Below are 21,298 nucleotides of genomic sequence, written 5' to 3' on the forward strand. Positions count from 1 at the left end.
GGGAGTAGACAACATTCCGTTGGAACTACTGACGACCTTGAGAGAGCCAGTCCTGACAAAACTCTACCATCTGGAGAGCAAGATGTATGAGACAGGCGAAATACCCTCAGACTTCAAGAAGAGTATAATAATTCCAATCCCAAAGAAAGCAGGTGTTGACAGAAGTGAAAATTACCGAACTGTCATTTTAACAAGTCACAGCTGCAAAGTACTAATGCGAATTCTTTACAGACAAATGGAAAAACTGGTAGAAGCCGACCTCGGGGAAGATCAGTTTGGATTCCGTAGAAATGTTGGAACACGTGAGGCAATACTGACCCTACGACTTATCTTAGAAAATAGATTAAGGAAAGGCAAACCTACATTTCTAGCATTTGTAGACTTAGAGAAAGCTTTTGACAATGTTGACTGGAATACTCTCTTTCAAATTCTGAAGGTGGCAGGGCTAAAATACAGTGAGCCAAAGGCTATTTACAATTTGTACAGAAACTAGACGGCAGTTATAATAGTCGAGGGGCATGAAAGGAAAGCAGCAGTTGGGAAGGGAGTGAGACATGGTTGTAGCCTCTCCCCGATGTTATTCAATCTGTATATTGAGCAAGCAGTGGAGGAAACAGAAGAAAAATTTGGAGTAGGTATTAAAATCCATGGAGAAGAATAAAAACTTTGAGGTTCGCCGATGACATTGTAATTCTGTCAGAGACAGCAAATGACTTGGAAGAGCAGTTGAACGGAATGGACAGTGTCTTGAAAGGAGGATATAAGATGAACATCTACAAAAGCAAAACAAGGATAATGGAATGTAGGCGAATTAAGTCGGGTGATGCTGAGGGAATTGGATTAGGAAATGAGACACTTAAAGTAGTAATGGAGTTTTGCTATTTGGGGAGCAAAATAACTGATGATGGTCAAAGTAGAGAGGATATAAAATGTAGACTGGTGATGGCAAGGAAAGCGTTTCTGAAGAAGAGAAATTTGTTAACATCGAGTATAGATTTAAGTGTGAGGAAGTCGTGTCTGAAAGTATTTTTTTGGAGTGTAGCCATGTATGGAAGTGAAACATGGACGATAAATAGTTTGGACAAGAAGAGAATAGAAGCTTTCGAAATGTGGTGTTACAGAAGAATGCTGAAGATTAGGTGGGTAGATCACATAACTAATGAGGAGGTATTGAATAGAATTGGGGAGAAGAGGAGTTTGTGGCACAACTTGACAAGAAGAAGGAACCGGTTGGTAGGACATATTCTGAGGCATCAAGGAATCACAAATTTAGCATTGAAGGGCAGCGTTGAGGATAAAAATCATAGAGGGAGACCAAGAGATGAATACACTAAGCATATTCAGAAGGATATATGTTGCAGTAAGTACTGGGAGATGAAGCAGCTTGCACAGGATAGAGTAGCATGGAGAGATGCATCAAACCAGTCTCAGGACTGAAGACCACAACAACAACAACATCTATATATTTTGATTACAATTTAAAATTTTTATGCTTAGCTATTTACCATTGTAAAGGTAGTTTAGGAAGTAATATTACACATTTTCATTTATCTAGTCAAAGATTAAGATTTAAAATTTTAAGTGGGAGATGTGTGCATGCAATTTCAGATGATTCCAGCAGATTTTGTACCAATAGTGACTTGTTAAGAAGGATATCAATTTCAATGTCAGATTAATAGCAGCAGCATCAAAACAAATTAGTATTGATACGTCAAAAATATTGATATTTAGTTTGTCAGAGTCTTGATGCTGTTACAAGTGCTGTGGGGCAGTAGTTTCAGAAAATTAAGACAACATAAAAATCAGCATCAGAGCTGCAAGATCTGCCATGTGCTCAACATCCAGATAAAAGCTCCTGACATGCTGAACAACACATATTTCATTATTTGTATGGTTTACTCCACCACAATAAGAGGATTGTTGAAACAACTTTTTATGACATAAAGTGTGTGTTTAGTTATTGAGCTCTTCTAATATTCAATAGTCTGTGCAAAATTGTTTCTGAAAGCCTGACAGAGAATAGTTTCTCAGGAAGACAATTTTATATTTTTATGGATGATCATTTTATCGTGCCAAGCATTCTGTATATTTATAGAAGTCCCAAGGATGTGAGGAAAATATCATTATTGCAGACAGGTGGTTAGCGAAAAACATACTATTAATGATCTAGTCTGTAATGTGATGTATTCCATACAGGCAGCGACCGTGTTAGTTACCAAACCTCAGAAAAGAAGATAACAAACATAACAAATATGCATTGATATACCCACTATTGTATTTATATAATGGAAGGAAACATTCCACGTGGGAAAAATTATATATAAATACAAAGATGAGGTGACTTACCGAACAAAAACGCTGGCAGGTCGATAGACACACAAACAAACACAAACATACACACAAAATTCAAGCTTTCGCAACAAATTGTTGCCTCATCAGGAAAGAGGGAAGGAGAGGGGAAGACGAAAGGAAGTGGGTTTTAAAGGAGAGGGTAAGGAGTCATTCCAATCCCGGGAGCGGAAAGACTTACCTTAGGGGGTAAAGACTTAGGGGGGAAAGACTTACCCCTAAGGTAAGTCTTTCCGCTCCCGGGATTGGAATGACTCCTTACCCTCTCCTTTAAAACCCACTTCCTTTCGTCTTCCCCTCTCCTTCCCTCTTTCCTGATGAGGCAACAATTTGTTGCGAAAGCTTGAATTTTGTGTGTATGTTTGTGTTTGTTTGTGTGTCTATCGACCTGCCAGCGTTTTTGTTCGGTAAGTCACCTCATCTTTGTATCACTATTGTATTTATTTTTTTTAAATTTTTGTTGAATATGTTCTTAGGGAGAAAATATGGAATGTCACTCTTTGAATAACTCTCATGTGTAAAATTAGTTGCAGTGCTTCTTTATGATGTCCGCTGTACTACTACTAATAATTTTACATTGTTTTTGACAATAGTTTTTGTATGTATGATTCAGTGGTGTGGTGTCACCCGTGGAAATGGCAGTTGCTCAAAACTGTGTGCACTCACCAGAGAAGAAGATGGAAAGTGACAAAATAATGCGAGATTGTCTTGGGTACTTTGGAATTTTTATTTCCCTGTAAAGAGAACTTAGACTGCTATCATCCTGTAGACTTACACTGCTTGATCACACAAAGGTAGTGTTATATTACAGCTTTTGCTCCAAATATTGTGATACAGGCTTCATTTGTTTACCTCGTACAATGGTAGTTTGAAAAGTTCTCAGAATGGAGTAAAAAGAAACGATGTATGTCAATGAAACTGTTTTTCATTTTTCAGTATGGTCTCTATGTAAAGTAACACACTTGGTCCAGTAATGTTCCAGTGCCTTAATCTCATCTTGAAAATTAGATTCCTCTGAGCCTGCAAAATACCCATCAACTTTGTCTGTTAGTTCTTCATTTGAAGAGAATCTCCATCCACCCAGAAAAATTTTCAGCTTGGGGAAAAATTGGAAGTCTGATGGATTCAAATCATGTGAACAAGGCAGGTGTGGCAACAAGTCATATCTTCATGTATTTTAGCCATAGCAACAACACTTGCGTGAGGGCAGACATTGTTTGTTGAAAGATGATTTTCTTCTTTGCCAGTCTTGGTGTTTTTTCACATTTCTTTTGCTGTAGTTGGTCCAAGAAGTTAGCGTAGTATTGTCCCATAATTGTTTGACCAGTGGAAAGATCATCTATTGGCTAAATCCCTTTTGCATCCCAGAGAACTGATGCCAGTGGTTGACCATTTTCCCTTTGCTTTCTTTGGTGGTGGTGGTGGTGGTGGTGGTGGTGGTGGTGGTGGTGAATCAGTGTTTCCACTGCTTTGAGTATTGTTTTGTCTTTGGGGTATGGTAGTGGACTCAAGTTGTATCTGTGGTTACATACCAGTGCAAAAGATCTGGTTGGTTGCTCTGAAAATGGATCAAACATTGTTCAGACATTTCCATTCTGACACGTTTCTGATCCCGCATTAAGAATCATGGCAGCTATCAAGCAGATAATTTTCTCATATCCAATTCAACTGTCGAAATGTGATAGGCTCGTTCAGAATGACATGACTACTGTTTGAGCAATTTCTCACATTTTCAGTTGCCAATCTTCCATGACCATTTTATGTAATTGAAAGAGCAGAGCCCCAGCCTGTTCTGAATATGAACATGAATTTCCTTTGCATTCAAATCGTTCTTTATGATGTACCTAACCTCTGCTTGACTCTCTCTCTCTCTCTCTCTCTCTCTCTCTCTCTCTCTCTCTCTCTCTCTCTCTCTCTTCCCCGATCATCGCAAATCACTACAAGGAGTGACAGAGAGACTTCTGCACCATAGATCTTTACCCAGATCATGGATGCATCACATGTTTACTCATAAAAGATGACCTTCTATTACACAGCAACCTTGTTACACTAGCACTGACACTTGGTGGTGATTTCACCAATTTTTCAAACTACACTCGTACCTTAGATTGTCCAGTCCTGTATGCAGCTCTAATTTGTTCCAAATTCCTCTTCAAGTGTGGAAATACGGTAAGGATCTTTTTTTATCACACAATTAAACAATAAAATCATGACTCCTTAACAGGCTGATTGAATAAAACATGATTTGTAGTTCCTCCAAATTTGGATAAAATCCTAAGCCTCTAACAGTTGGCTCTATTGTGTTCCTCGTGGGAAGCAGCTAACAGTTGGGTATGAAACTTTGACTTTATATCCATATTTGACACACAGTCTACTATCCAAAAGTGCCAACACAAAATAATTTGCAACCATGCTACCGATGTTTCAGTTAACAATGCGTCCAGTTGAGACAAAAGTATGCTGTTGATTGCAAAAAATGATAAAGTAACTGATCATCTGTCACATAGTACTGGATGATGACTGGAGTATATAAGAAATGAAATGGTGGGAGACTGAGAGGTGGTGGCCTGGGAATAGTCTTATTTTTACACTATTTTGTCTTCTTTAATGGAATACTTAGCAGATTACAAATGCGTAGTTTCACAGCAATATTAAAGTGACAAAATTTTCTCATGCTTCCAGGCGAATCAATTGGTTAAGAACTCATCAACTTTCATCCAAATACTCCTTAGCCATTGTCAAGTAGCGGCTGTTATGTAGCTGCTGCTGCCCTTACATAGCAGTGCTACTGCCTGTAATGTCACTGATACCCCATCTGGTGCCATATAAAGTAATATTTCAGTTGCAAGACTATCACACTCACGTCAGTTATTTGATGGCCATGTCTCAAGTGGTTCTTAGCAGCAAACTGCTGTCTTTATTGAAGGTGTTTTCAGAAGTTTCAGCTTAAGTGCCTCTTTTATAATGCTATCCCAGGAACTGTTTGACAATAGATGTCTCACTGAAATCAATTTGTTGTACATTTTCCAGAACATGTTTTGCTACTGCTAATTTCTTAGGATACTTTAGGTGCTCTGTGTGGTGCTGTGCAGTAGTGCAGTCTGTCCAACATAAATTTTTGACAACACCTCCAATACAGATGGCAGTCTGCAGCTAAGTAGCACCTGAGCATCAGAAGGTTGAAACAGACATGGTGACCTTGCAACCAAACAGTCAGCTTATGCCAAAGACTTCTGGCGTAAGAAGTCATCCTCATTCTGCCAGCGGCCTTGTCAAAGAGGATGGAGGAGCAGACAGGTTCAGGGCACTCTCTTGCCCTTGGCGTGTGGAAATGCGTCTAAAAGGTCATCTATGGCACGAGGATGCAGAAGACAATAGTAAACATTCATTAAAGACGCATAGCATGTATCCACAGGACTTGTGGCCTGTAGTTGAAAAATTGTCATCATGATCTCTCCATTGGCAAAAGATTCTGCAGTATTCCCCCAATCTAGGTATAGTGGGTGTCAATGAAGTTATACCGAAAGAAACAAGGATTTCTGGTCAGATGAGTATAGGATAATATCAACAGCAGCAGAAAATGGTATAATGGGAATAGGATTCATATCTATAGGAAGATAGGACAGGTTACTGTGAACAGTTAAGTTGCAGGGTTGTTCTCATCAGAATTGACAGCACATCAACACCAACAACAATGGTTCAGGTATACATGCCAATGTCGCAAGCAGAAGATGAATAGGTAGTGAAAGTATATGAGGTATTGAATGGGTAATGCCATACATAAAAGAAGATGAAAATCTAATAGCCATGGGGGATTGGAATGCTGCTGTAGGGGAAAGAGTAGAAGAATGCGTACAGGAGATTGTGGGTTTGGTAGTAGGAATGAGATAGGAGAAAGACTAGTGGAGTTCTGCAGTAAATATCAGATGGTAACAGTGAATATTCTGTTCATTTCATTTAAACGCTATCAGAGTAGCCCACCACCTGGGTTACTAAGGTGGGTCGTGTCCTACTCAAGACAAGTGACAAGCCAGGCAGCATTAGGTCTCTTAGCCACAATGGCTGCTTGCAAGTTAGGTTGGCTTGACAAGCCCCCATTCCATTACAGTCCCTGCCACATCGAGGCAGACCTTTTTCTAATGTTTCTGCCCTGGCTGTTGAATATTCTGTTAAAGAATCACAAGAAGAGGTAGTATACAGGAAATGAAAATGATCATATGGCATTTATTGGCTAGGATATCCACTTCAGGGTTCGGCCGCCATATTGCAAGTCATTTTAGTTGACGCCACTTCAGGGACTTCCTTGTCCATGATGATGAAGGACAAACAACACCCAATCCCATGCCTCGCTTGGTAGGTAGTAACACTACTGCTGCGCTATGGAGGCAGACAGTATACAGGGAGATTACAGTTAGATTACATCGTAATCAGGCAGAGATTCCAGAATCAGATATTGTATTATAAGGCATACCCAAGAGCTGATACAGACTCGGATCACAATTTGGTAATGAAGAGAAGGTTGAAGTTCAAGAAACTAGTCAGGAAGAACCAATGCACAAAGAAGTGTGGTGCAGAAGTTCTAAGGAATGAAGAGGTGTGCTTGAAGTTCTCAGAAGCTAGAGATGCTACAATAATGAATGGCTCAGTAGGCAGTTCAGTTGAAGAGGAATGGGTATCTCTGAAAATGTCAATCATAGAAGTTGGAGAGACATCATAGGTACAAGGAAGGAAGTATGCAAAGAAATCATTGGTAACAGAAGAAAGACTTCAGTTGACCAATGAAATAAATAAATAGAGAAATGTTCAGGAACACTGAAATATAAGTCACTTAGAAATAGGAAGTGCAGGGAAACTAAGGTGAAATTGCTACATGAAAGTGTGAAGAAATTGGAAAAGAAATGGTTGTCAGAAGACTGACTCAACATAGGGAAAAGTCAAAACAACCTTTGACAAAATTAAAAGCAATGGTGGTAACGCGAGTGCAGTGCGGATTCCACTGTTAAATGGAGAAGACAGAGTGGATAAGTGGAAAGAGAGTACATTGAGGGCTTCTGTGAGTTGGAGGACGTATCAGATGATGTGATAAACAGAAGTTAGTAGGAAAGAGATAGTGGATCCAATATTAAATCAGAAGTTAGAGGAGCTGTGGAAGACTTTCAATCAAATGAGGCAGGAGGGATAGAGGACATTCCATCGGAATTTCTGAAACCTTCGGGCAACGTGGCAACAAAATGGTTATTCATATTGGTGTGTCGAATGTATGAGATTGGCGTTATACCATAAGACTTTCAGAAAAACATCATTCACACATTTCCAAAGATGGCAAGACCTGAGAAATCCAGTAATTATCACGCAATCAGCTTGACTGCTCATGCATCCAAGTTGCTGACAAAAATAATATACAGAAGTATGGGAAGGACAATTGAGGATCTGTTAGATGATGACCAGTTTGGCTTTAGGAAAGGTAAAGACACCAGAGAGATTGATAATGGAAGCAAGACTCAAAAAACGCAAGACACAGAAAAAGTGTTCGACAATGTAAAATGGAGCAAGATCTTCAAAATCCTGAGAAAAATAAGGGTAAGCTGTAAGCAAAGACAGGTAATATGCAATATGTACAAGAACCAAGAGGGAACAATAAAAGTGTAAGACCAAGAACAATGTGCACAGATTAAAAATGTTTTATAGTCAGTAATGTAGTCTTTCTCACTTGCTGCTCAGTCTACACATCGAAGAAACAGTGATGTAAATAAAAGAAGGGTTCAAGAGTGGAATTAAAATTCAAGGTGAAAGTATGTCAATGATAAGATTTGCTGATTACGTTGCTATCGTCAGTGAAAATGAAGAAGAATTATAGGATCTGCTGAATGGAATGAACAGTCGAACAAGTGCAGAATATGGATTGAGAGTAAATCGGAGAAAGATGAAAGGAATGAGAAGTAGCAGAAATGAGAACAGCAACAAACTTAGGATCAAAATGGTGATAATGAAGTAGAAGAAATTCAGGAATTCTGCCACTTAGGCAGCATAATAACCCATGATGGACGGAGCAAGGAGGATATAAAAAGCAGACTAACACAGGCAGAAAGGGTATTCCTGGCCAAGTGACATCTACTAGTATCATACATAGGTCTTACTTCGAAGAATAAATTTCTGAGAATGTACGTTTGGAGAACAGAATTGTATGGTAGTGAAACACTGATTGTGTGAAATATGGAATGGAAAAGTACCAAAGCATTTGAGATGTTGAGCTGCAGAAGAATGTTGAAAATTAGGTGGACTGGTAAGGTAAAGAATGAGAAAGTTCTCCACAGAATCAGCGAGCAAAGGAATATAAGGAAAACACTTATGATCATAAGAGGCAGGATGATAGGATATGTTTTAAGACATTAGGTAGCAACTCCCATGGTACTAGTGGGAGTTGTAGAAGGATAAAACTGAAGGGGAAGACAGAGATTGGAACACATCCAAAAAATAATTAAGGGCATAAGTTGCAAGTGCTACTCTGAGATAAAAAGGTTGTCATTGGAGAAGGATTTGTGGTGGGCCGCATCAAACCACTCAGAAGACTGATTACTTAAAAAGGATGGGGAGGGGGGTTACTGTAGTGAGCACCACTTACGTTGCAGACAGTAGCAGAGCAATATAAGTAAGGATGAGAGCAATGGCCAAACAACAGTCACCACTTGACAATGAGTGAAGAACAATCGGTTGAAAGCTCAGGGCTAAACCATTTGATGTGGCTGGGAGCTTGAGGAAATTTTATCCATTCCCATCCATTCCCACTGTTGTAATAAGATCCACCAGAATTGCTTTTTTTATATTTTGTTTTGTCAATCTGTAGATATTATTACAACAGGTGCACTTCATGCAATTTGCTGGGACAGCAGATCAGTGTATGCAAGTAACATTCAGGAGGTTTTTTTTTTTTTTGTTTTTTTTTTTTTTTTTTTTTTTTTTTTTTGTTTTTTTTTTTTTTTTTTTTTTTTTTTCAAAAAAAAGATTGCTCTCACGTGGAATGAGAATAATAAATACTTACTCAGTATACACAGGGTTATCGGTCGTTAACGCAACAGCAAGGCTGGCTGCTGTGTCCGCGGTATGGGTGACAGGAGGTCGGCAGTAAGTATAGTACGAAAATCAAACAATGGAAAATCCAGGATGGCATGTAACAATATTATAAGAAGGAAAGTTGCTACTCACCATATACAGGAGATGCTGAGTCGCAGATAGGCACAACAAAAAGACTCTCACAATTAAAGCTTTTGGTCATTAAGTCATTCGTCAACAATGGACACACATACTCACACAAACCCGGGCGATCCCGCACACACACACACACACACACACACACACACACACACACACGACTGCAGTCTCAGGCAACTGAAAACTCACTGCGAGCAGCAGCACCAGTGCATAAAGGAAGGAGGAGGCTGGGTTGGGAGGGGGAGGGATGGTATGGTGGAGTTGGTGGACAGAAAACTGCTGCAGGTTAGACGGAGGGCATGGGGAGGGGGGGGGGGGGAGTAGCAGATAAGTCGAAAGACTGGGTGTGGTGGTGGTGGAATGATGGCTGTGTCGTGCTGGAATGGGAACAGGGAAGGGGCTAAATGGGTGAGGACAGAGACTAATGAAGGTTGAGGCCAGGAGGGTTATGGGAATGAGGATGTATTGCAGGGAAAGTTCCCACCTGCGCAATTCAGAAAGGCTAGTGTTGCTGGGAAGGATCCATATGGCACAGTCTGTGAAGCAGTTACTGAAATGAACGAGATCATGTTCGGCAGAGTGTTCAGTAACAAGGGGGCGGGGGGGGGGGGGGGGGGGGTGTCCACTTGTTTCTTGGCCAAAGTTTGTTGGTGGCCATTCATGCGGACAGACAGTTTGTTGGTTGTCATGCCTCCATAGAATGCAGCACAGTGGTTGCAGCTTAGCTTGTAGACCACATGACTGGTTTCACAGGTAGCTCTGCCTTTGATGGAATAGGTGATGTTAGTGACTGGACTGGAGTAGGTAGTGGTGGGTGGATGTATGGGACAGGTCTTGTACCTAGGTCTATTACAGGGGTATGAGCCATGAGGTATGGGATTGGGAGCAGGGGTTGTGTAAGGATAGATGTGTATATTGTGTAAGTTTGGTGGATGGTGGAATACCACTGTTGGAGGGGTGGGAAGGATAGTGGGCAGGACATTTCTTGTTCATCCTTACACAACCCCTGCTCCCAATCCCTTACCTCATGGCTCATACCCCTGTAATAGACCTAGATGAAAGACCTGTCCCATACATCCTCCCACTCCAGTCTGGTCACTGGCATCGCCTATCCCATCAGAGGCAAGGCTACCTGTGAAACCAGTCATGTGGTCTACAAGCTAAGCTGTGACCACTGTACTGCATTATATGTAGGACTGACGGTCAACAAGCTGTCTGTCCTCATGAATGTCCAGTGACAAACTGCAGCCAAGAAACAAGTGGACCACCCTGTTGCTGAACACACTGCCAAACATGATATACTTCATTTCAATGACTCCTTCACGGCCTGTGCCATATGGATCCTTCCCACCAACACCAGTTTTCTTGAATTGCACAGGTGGGAACTTTTCCTGCAATACATCTGTTGTTCCCAAAACCCTCCTGGCCTCAACCTTCATTTGTCACTGTCCTCACCCATCCAACCCCCTCTCTATTCACATTCCAGCAGTACACAGCCGTCATTCCACCATCATACCCAGTCTTTTTATTTCTCTCCTTTTCCACTACTTCCCCCCCCCCCCCCCCCCCAAATTCCCCACCTCTCCCCTGCCCTTCGTCTAACCTGCAGCACTTCAGCATTTCACTGTCCACCACCCCCACCATACTATCCCTCCCCCTCCCAGCCCCAGCCTCCTTACCCCCACCCAGTCACCACTCCCATCATGCACTGGTGCTGCTACTCACAGTGTGGTTTGAGTTGCCTGAGACTGCAGTTGCATTTGTGTGTGTGTGTGTGTGTGTGTGTGTGTGTGTGTGTGTGTGGCCTTTTTGGCTGGAAGCTTTAATTGTGAGAGTATTTTTATTGTTCCTATCTGCATCCCAGCTTCTCCGATATATGGTGAGTTGCAACTTTTCTTCTCATAATATTTTAAGTACAATACGGTTTGTCTCATAAGTTATTTTAAACATTTAAAAAGAAAAGTAAATTACTCACATTAAGCGCGGAGAGGCTGGAACTGCCTCCATCATTGTTCAAGCATTTCCAGCACTTGCGTAGGAACTCGTCAGTGCACTCTGTAGTTCCCCCTGAGAAATGGCAGCAATTTCTTGATAAATGTTATATTTAAGTTCGTCTAAAGTGTTTGGATTTCACTTGTACACTTCATATTTTAATATCCCCCAAGATGAAAATCACAAGAGTTAATCCGGGGAATGAGGAGGTCATACGTTATTACTGATAACTCTATCTTGAAACATGCCATGAATTTGCTATAACGAGAAGTTGGCTATATGTGCCTTCACAAGAGTCCTGCTGAAAGGTTGCAAAAGCATATTCTCTCTCAGTTAATTGGTCAGAGAAAAGGCCGCAAAATGTTTTCCTTGAATCTCTTGCTGGTAAGTGTTTCCTGGAAAAAAATAGGTCCTATTATTCTTCCACCACTAAAGGGCACCATACTTCTTTTCAGGAGTAACGAAAATTTTGTGATTTAATTTATCCACTTAGGTGTAACAATGATTCGTCCAAAAAGGAAGTTGGGTGAGGGTTGATCTCTCTGTGATGCTTCCTATTCAGAATCTATCCGCATAACCTGAACCCCGTTTTGCAGTGTCACCTGGTTTAAGTTTTTGCATTGAACTGATTTTATAGGGCTGTAACTTCAGTAACCGGCCGGAGTGGCCGAGCGGTTCTGGGCGCTACAGTCTGGAACCTCGCGACCGCTGTCGCAGGTTCGAATCCTGTCTCGGGCATGGATGTGTGTCATGTCTTTAGGTTAGTTAGGTTTAACTAGTTCTAAGTTCTAGGGGACTGGTGACGTCAGAAGTTAAGTCCCATAGTGCTCAGAGCCATTTGAACCATTTTTAACTTTAGTAACTTGTTGCTGTTTGAACAGAGCCATAGGCAATTCCCATTTACGGAACAAAATGTCGAACTGATTTTCTATGAGACCTTCCCAGAGCATGCCCAATGTTACTGAAAGTTTCTTCTTTGAGCACTGTATGTGCTTGCCCATGTTTCCTATCAAGAAGACTTCCTGTTTCACAAAAGTTATTTATCAATCGGTGAGTTATATTCTGTTTAGGAATTGAACAATGGGAAATACCTTTTAAAATAATCTGCTCGTGGCACACAGTGATTCTGTACACACATATGAATCATACATTAATATTCTTTGGGGAATTGAATACTCGTATTTTGCCATTTCACGTGAAAATGTTCACTCAATACACTGCATTCCGTTGTTCAACAAATGTGCTACCTGCACACCAATCCTACACAAACAAGAGCCTTGCAGCAGAGGGGAAATATACTCCCACCCTGTACCAATGCCAGCTAGCTGCTGGTGGGGAAAAAAATTGTCCATGAGGCAGTTGCACTAAGGACAGATTACCCTGTATATGCTGATTTGCCGTTAGTCTCCCAGGCAGCAGGGTCCTATGACCTGCTTTTTCAGTACCAACCATTGGTTGCTATATTGGTGTAGTTTTGCAGATAATCACCAAAGTGCAAAGCAGGAAATGTAGACATTGTGGATGTATATATCTAATTATTGAATGATGTTAATTGTTGTAACTATTACTCAAAACAATCAAATATTAGTGATGAAATGATAAACTTGTTCAGTATCAAGTTTTTGATTCTCAATAAATTTCATTATTTGATTTTATTACTTCATGGCAAATCTTGTGAATAAATACTAACATGAAAATGAAGAAGCATATTGCAAAGTGAATATTTCACTCAAAAAAAGTAAATTTATTTTCGCTGTTTGCAATATGTGCCAAATCATTCATGAAAGAAAATTTCATACACGTGATGAATTTAACAGTGGCACTCACTCAACAATCAGACTACCTATCATGGTTCATAATGTGAAGAAAGCTTATTTGAAGTGTACTACAATAACAGCAATTCCAGGACAAAAACAGTACTAAGTTTGTACACACACACACACACACACACACACACACACACACAGCCATGTGTTATGTTTGTAACTTGCATATGTTTGTGCTGAAGTATGTTTCAAATGCATCTAGTGATTGTAGTGCTGTAAAAGTATATGTTGTTAAATGCTGCTGCTATTGTTGATTTACTCCTTCCTGATTCTTCCAATTCAGCAACTATATATGCAATGCTGTACTCAGAATAATATGTTTCTGTGAGACATTTGTGCACACATCTTATAAAGGAGGCGAAAGAAGATACAATAGCACTATATCCCTGCTAAAATTGTAAACTGATCACTGATTGTATAAATAATGACATTCTTCAACAAGTGGGTCTATTTTGAAACACCGTGACAGATTAAAACTGTGTAAACATTACCCACAAAAGGCAAAATACAGGTTCAAGCCCTGTTCAGCACATAGTTTTAATGTGCCAGGAAATTTCATAAATCTTGGAGTGTGAGTAAAGATGCATAAAATTTTGATAGTAAAATGCAAAGTTGTCATGAGACCACCAAAAATTTGAAAAAGCTGACTAATGCTGCATCAGAGGTACTCTGCATCAATAACTTCCGTAAGCTGGAATAAAATAGTAAGCTTACACTATTAAAAAGTAGCTATATTCACTGTATCCCTGAGCAGACTTCTTATTTTCTACTTACAAACTAACCATAATGCCAGAATGAGATTTTCACTCTGCAGCGGAGTGTGCGCTGATATGAAACTTCCTGGCAGATTAAAACTGTGTGCCCGATCGAGACTCGAACTCGGGACCTTTGCCTTTCGCGGGCAAGTGCTCTACATCTGAGCTACCGAAGCACGACTCACGCCCGGTACTCACAGCTTTACTTCTGCCAGTACCTCGTCTCCTACCTTCCAAACTTTACAGAAGCTCTTCTGCGAACCTTGCAGAACTAGCACTCCTGAAAGAAAGGATATTGCGGAGACATGGCTTAGCCACAGCCTGGGGGATGTTTCCAGAATGAGATTTTCACTCTGCAGCGGAGTGTGCGCTGATATGAAACTTCCTGGCAGATTAAAACTGTGTGCCCGATCGAGACTCGAACTCGGGACCTTTGCCTTTCGCGGGCAAGTGCTCTACCATCTGAGCTACCGAAGCACGACTCACGCCCGGTACTCACAGCTTTACTTCTGCCAGTACCTCGTCTCCTACCTTCCAAACTTTACAGAAGCTCTTCTGCGAACCTTGCAGAACTAGCACTCCTGAAAGAAAGGATATTGCGGAGACATGGCTTAGCCACAGCCTGGGGGATGTTTCCAGAATGAGATTTTCACTCTGCAGCGGAGTGTGCGCTGATATGAAACTTCCTGGCAGATTAAAACTGTGTGCCCGATCGAGACTCGAACTCGGGACCTTTGCCTTTCGCGGGCAAGTGCTCTACCATCTGAGCTACCGAAGCACGACTCACGCCCGGTACTCACAGCTTTACTTCTGCCAGTACCTCGTCTCCTACCTTCCAAACTTTACAGAAGCTCTTCTGCGAACCTTGCAGAACTAGCACTCCTGAAAGAAAGGATATTGCGGAGACATGGCTTAGCCACAGCCTGGGGGATGTTTCCAGAATGAGATTTTCACTCTGCAGCGGAGTGTGCGCTGATATGAAACTTCCTGGCAGATTAAAACTGTGTGCCCGATCGAGACTCGAACTCGGGACCTTTGCCTTTCGCGGGCAAGTGCTCTACCATCTGAGCTACCGAAGCACGACTCACGCCCGGTACTCACAGCTTTACTTCTGCCAGTACCTCGTCTCCTACCTTCCAAACTTTACAGAAGCTCTTCTGCGAACCTTGCAGAACTAGCACTCCTGAAAGAAAGGATATTGCGGAGACATGGCTTAGCCACAGCCTGGGGGATGTTTCCAGAATGAGATTTTCACTCTGCAGCGGAGTGTGCGCTGATATGAAACTTCCTGGCAGATTAAAACTGTGTGCCCGATCGAGACTCGAACTCGGGACCTTTGCCTTTCGCGGGCAAGTGCTCTACCATCTGAGCTACCGAAGCACGACTCACGCCCGGTACTCACAGCTTTACTTCTGCCAGTACCTCGTCTCCTACCTTCCAAACTTTACAGAAGCTCTTCTGCGAACCTTGCAGAACTAGCACTCCTGAAAGAAAGGATATTGCGGAGACATGGCTTAGCCACAGCCTGGGGGATGTTTCCAGAATGAGATTTTCACTCTGCAGCGGAGTGTGCGCTGATATGAAACTTCCTGGCAGATTAAAACTGTGTGCCCGATCGAGACTCGAAGCACTTGCCCGCGAAAGGCAAAGGTCCCGAGTTCGAGTCTCGATCGGGCACACAGTTTTAATCTGCCAGGAAGTTTCATAACCATAATGCCTTAGTAACAGTGTGGCGAGATGATGATGTAGTTGTGACATAAGCATTGTCACGATGATTTAATAAACTGGAGAGGGACTCACTTGTTTCACATAATCTTTACACAACCATTCTTAACAATGTTGAATGTGAGTGATTTTCGTTAAAAATAATTTTTACCACAATATTTTTGAGAAATTAATTTGTTGTACATACAACTGGTTTTAGCAGTTAGTTTTGTCCCAGTTTCATATTGTGAAATTTCATTTGTAAAATGTTTTTGTAATAGAATTTTCAATGATTAAACTTCATGTATAAGGATAGAAACCACAATGTATGCTAATTTTTTTCTTTGGTTATCTTTTCTTTGTGGTCATAACAAGTCCTTCCAGCCTGTATTCTATCCATTATTCCCAGTAAATTGTCTCTATACGCCTTGACCTATTCAGTTGACATATGTGGAGTCCTCTCATTTAATGTCAGGTATACTAATTTACCAACCCTTACTTTGAAGCATACAAAACTACACATAAGTCCAAGGCAGATATTATTTGTCAATAACTTCCTTGTATGTAATAAATTGGCAGAAAAGCAGCTTGCTGCAAATCATAATATAAAACAATTAAGGTGGAAATTCTGAAGAAATCAACCATAGCAGTTGTAACATTGCTTCCCTACTATGTATTGTAGGCTTTTAGTTTTGATTGTGATCCACTCTTGTGAACTATTCTGTTAAAAGACTTGAATAGTGAACTGCAATGACCCTCCAGTAGTCTGATTACAGGCTAAGACACATCAGATTGCCCATCAGAATAACACATAGTGTGGATGGTACAGAAATATGCTTCAGACGGTAGGAGGTATTGAGCACAACATGATGATGATGATGATTATATACAAGGGACTCCAAATTGATTCCATATTTCTAGATTTTCAAAAGGCCTTTCACACTGTGCCGCACAAGTGGCTTGTAGTGAAATTGCATGCTTCTAGAATATCGTCTCAGTTATGTGACTGTATTCATGATTTCCTATTAGAGAGGTCACAGTTCATAGTAATTGACAGAAAGTCATCAAGTAAAACAAAAGTGATTTCTGGCATTCCCCAAGATAGAGTTATAGGCACTCTGCTTTTCCTTGTCTATGTAAACGACTTAGGAGACAATCTTAGGTTGTTTGCAGATGATGCTATCATTTGTCATCCAGTAAACTCATCAGAAGATCAAAACAAATTGCAAAACATTTCAGAAAAGATATCTGAATGGTACAAAAATTGGCATTTGACCCTAAATAATGAAAAGTGTGAGGTCATCCACATGAGTGCTAAAAGGAATCCGTTAAACTTCAGTTACACGATTAATCCGTGTAGTATAAAGGCTGTAAATTCAACTAAATACCTAGGTGTTTCAATTACAAAACTTAAATTGGAAGGAACACCCAGAAAATGTTGTGGGGAAGGCTAACCATAGACTGCGTTTTATTGGCAGGGCACTTAGAAAATGTAACAGATCTACTAAGGAGACTGCCTACAATACGCTTGTCCGTCCTCTTTTAGAATACTGCTGGGCAGTGTGGGATCCTTACCAAATAGGACTGATGGAGTACATTGAAAAAGTTCAAAGAAGGGCAATGCATTTTGTATTAATGCGAAATAGGGGAGAGAGTGTCACTGAAATGATACAGGATTTGGGTTGGACATCATTAAAACAAAGGCATATTTTGCAGCAGTGGAATCTTCTCATGAAATTTCCATCACCAACTTTCTCCTCTGAATACGAAAGTATTTTGTTGATGCCAACCTACATAGGGAGAAATGATCATCATAATAAAATAAGGGAAATCAGATCAGATCAGATATAGGTGTTCATTTTTTCTGCAAGCTGTTTGATAGTGGAATAATAGAGAATTATTGTGAAGGTGGTTTGATGAACCCTCTGCCAGACACTTATGTGTAATTTGCAGAGTAGCCTTGTAGATGATGATGATGATGATGATGATAGTTCATGCATAGGTGGACAGTTGTAGAAGACAGCATTCAACTCCAAACTAATACACTGTCAACACATTTATCATGTATACTGTCCACATTTGCAAATCAGCAACAAATCAACAGTGTAAATGAGTTGCAAAGAACATTCGCTATTTGAGTGCCAGATTTTTCAAAGGGAGTAAAAGCTGCTCAGGGGTTTCCTATAGTTCCATTTTCATTAATAAAGATGACAGCCTTATCTCCTCTAAGTATCTAACATTAAGTGGAACTACAGTACGGACAACTTTTGTCTGCCTAGAGAAGATTGACACTATCTGTTTTATGGACCTGGTCCTGTTCACTGGAAGTTGTTCCCATTGATGCAGCATACCTTCTCAAACATTTCTAGTGGTGGTCATACATATAAAACATTGGCCATTGACAAACAGTACATCGAAATAGTAGCTCCTTGAAGAAAGAGGTACACCATCTCAAAATGAGTTAGTGAAAAAGTCAGTATATCGACATTGAGGACTGATAAAATTTTTCTATGCAAGTAAAGTATAATGCTAAAGTTCAAAAAGTTGGGGCAAATAAAGCATAGTATCATGGCAGGTGGTTAGTTTGAAAAGAAAAAAGTCTCACCACAAAAAATCAAAATCTGGGACATTTTGCTGTTCTGAAAAAGGGTTCGGGGACACCAGTTAATTTTGTGCAAAATTAAAATTGTTCCAGAAAAATTAGGATGAACTGGAATTCTGAACATACCCCCATTTTATGGGATCTGAGTATCTTTTCTTCAATGTGAATGCAGAGTCTGTTGAGTTTGTCCCCTCCCACTTTCCCAGAAGTGTCAAATTACACTTTGATATGTGAATGATAGCAAATTTGTCATTCAAGGGGTGCAAATTTAAACACTCACAGTCTGATTACCAGTTTTTTTAGTGTGTGCTTTTAGTTTTGACAAAACCCGTTTGCATTAATATATATTTCTTAATTTGTGAACTGATTTTATGCTTGTACTTTTTGTTGCTAAAAAATTATTTAAAATTTCAGATCGCAGAATGATACGTTGAAGAAGGAAATTATTGATCAGGAACGAAGTCTGAAAAGTCAGATTTCAACTCTTGAAAAGAAAGCTCATGAGAATTGGGTAAGTTCATCATGGTTATATTACATGAAGGAGTATTGTGAACAGTGGGTAATTTCAAAAAATGAAAAAAAGTTGAAGATCTTTAAGAAAAAGTAATGGTATGACATAAACAGTATGATAAAACTTTATTTTCTTGCAAACAGGTTGCAGCGCGTCAAGCAGAGCGAAGGTTGGAAGAAAGCCGTCAAGAGGCTGGACAGTTAAGGAACCGCCTCACTGTAGTGGAGAAGAACATTACAAATACATCACAAAACAGCTCGGAAAGTGGCAAAGTTGGTGACAGTACGTATACATTCTTAGATTTTGTTCATGGTAAGCATATTGTGTAAGAGCAAGCAGTCCATTTCATATGAACACATTGGCTACCAGGGTTGGTTTCATGAAGTTGAGTTTCTGTGAAATTACAGAGATACAGAATAACAGACCAGGACTGACTTCCAGAGGTTAAAATTCCAAAGTCAGTAGATACATTTAAAATTGAATATGCTGTGAGATCTGCGCTTCCTTTTCTAACCTTCACCAACATATCCCTCTTTCCTCTCTGGAGAAGTATCTAATAGACCTGAAAGCTATAAATAGTGTTTTTATTTTTTTTTTGTGTCTGTCAGAAGTACTGGAATTTCACTTCCTGAACATAATAAATACTGACTAGTTATTCTCTTCTTTTTTTAACTTTATAGTGTTTTTGAGTGAATTTTCCTTTGGATATAGGAAATTAAGTTTCCAAATACTAAACAATATTATACGAGTAGATAGTGTCATGCACCAGTTTCCAGTCAATGACTTTACATATATTAGTCTTATTAAATGTATAATAAATATGATAACAGTATTATGGAAAAGAGAGATTGCTACTCACCATATAGTGAAGATGTTGATCCATAGATGGTGCAACAAAAATTTTGTTGTCCCTGTGTGTGACTCAACATTTCCACTATATGGTTAATAACAGTCTGTCCTTTTCATAATACCTCCTTCAGTTCATATTTTAATTTGTTTCTCTCTGACTTTTCTTGAAAAAGACGAAATACACAGATACACTTAAAAATAATTACTCAGTAGCATAGACTAAAACACTACATGTTGGATAGAATAAGCAGTATAGATGAGTACTAACTTATTAATATGATCAAAATATAATAAATTAAATGAAAGTGTGTGCTATCAATTAACAATGTGAGAAAACAAATGTAGTTATGCTAGGCTTGGTAGAGCATCCCTTGAAAAAAGCAGAAAATTGGTGGGTTTATCATGAGGATGTGAACTGATATCATGTAATGTTTACGTGATACGCTAAAAATACATGCCAGGCTAGGACTCTAACCCATATTCTTACCTTTCTTGGACCATACGCTACAAGTTGCACCATGCAAGCAATATAATGGACTGGTTAAGAGCTTCACCATATCATGGTCACTCTAGCCCAGGTGAAATATCATGCAATGAAGCGAACGATGACCAGCTACAAGCACAAAGTTTTAATTAAAGTGTCTTTTAAGATTCAAACTTTGTGTTTGAGAGCATGATAGCAATGTTATTAGAAATGTGTGTCGTCATGTATAGAAATTCAACCAATCTAATGTTAAATTTACATGATAACTAGACCTACTCCCAAAAAGACTGATAAAATATTATAATGTGACTGCAACTTACTTTTTTTCCCACAATACATTGACATATGTTTCATTCATAAACAAAAAATGAGAATTTTGGGTCGTCCAATTAATCCTGGTGTGGACTTTGTAGGATTGATTATGTATACCTAAAGATGCAGTTTTTAGCTGTGAAACTTTTGTTCCAATGAATGACCATTTATCAGTATTGCGTTTCTTCATTTATCAAGATTTATTTCCACAACTGGGGCTGCTTCAAATATAAACTGTTTTGTAAAAATGTAATGATTATACAATCATAAATAAAGAGACAGAGAAAGCAGTTAAATAGAATTTAGATGGAGAATAGTATTAAGGAGATCACTATTCGAACATTGTAGACAAGAAGAACAATTCTTGTGGCCAATATAGTCCTGCTGCACTTCGAGCTGTAGCTCCTCCTATGATAAGTGAGCATATGTTCCACCACAAGTGGTTAGAGGATTTAATATATTGGATCAAGAAACAAAAGGAACTTGGACAGTTTTGTAATTGAGGCTCTTCGTGACAAATCATAACATGCTGCTACATGTACATTAACATAGCCATTCATCCACTGTATCCAACACCCAGCACTTCTTTAGCACCACCTGATATTGAGTCATAGAAATGAAAGTTTGGGCTAACATGTTTCATCAGTATTGCAAGTGAATCATTGTTTTGTGGACAGTGAACTCTGCTTGGAGAAACTGTGTATA

The 21,298-nt window shown here is 39.8% G+C and overlaps 1 protein-coding gene across 3 annotated transcripts in view; it reads left to right on the forward strand.

Moving 5' to 3' along the window:
* LOC124803093 (melanoma inhibitory activity protein 2) overlaps window positions 1-21,298 on the forward strand; it is a 166,598-nt gene that overhangs the window by 131,075 nt on the left and 14,225 nt on the right. For 2 of the 3 annotated variants that reach the window (XR_007017204.1, XM_047264245.1), the window contains exons 13-15: window positions 2,963-3,061; window positions 18,852-18,948; window positions 19,092-19,230. Coding sequence is in view for 2 of the 3 variants with exons in the window: in XM_047264245.1 (XP_047120201.1) it covers window positions 2,963-3,061; window positions 18,852-18,948; window positions 19,092-19,230 (335 nt within the window). In the remaining variant the exon portion in view is untranslated. The remainder of the gene's footprint in view (window positions 1-2,962; window positions 3,062-18,851; window positions 18,949-19,091; window positions 19,231-21,298) is intronic. The other variant, XM_047264246.1, reaches the window with a different exon arrangement.

This window comes from Schistocerca piceifrons, chromosome 6 (genome assembly GCF_021461385.2).
Source record: "Schistocerca piceifrons isolate TAMUIC-IGC-003096 chromosome 6, iqSchPice1.1, whole genome shotgun sequence".
NCBI classification, from domain to species: Eukaryota; Metazoa; Arthropoda; class Insecta; order Orthoptera; family Acrididae; genus Schistocerca; species Schistocerca piceifrons.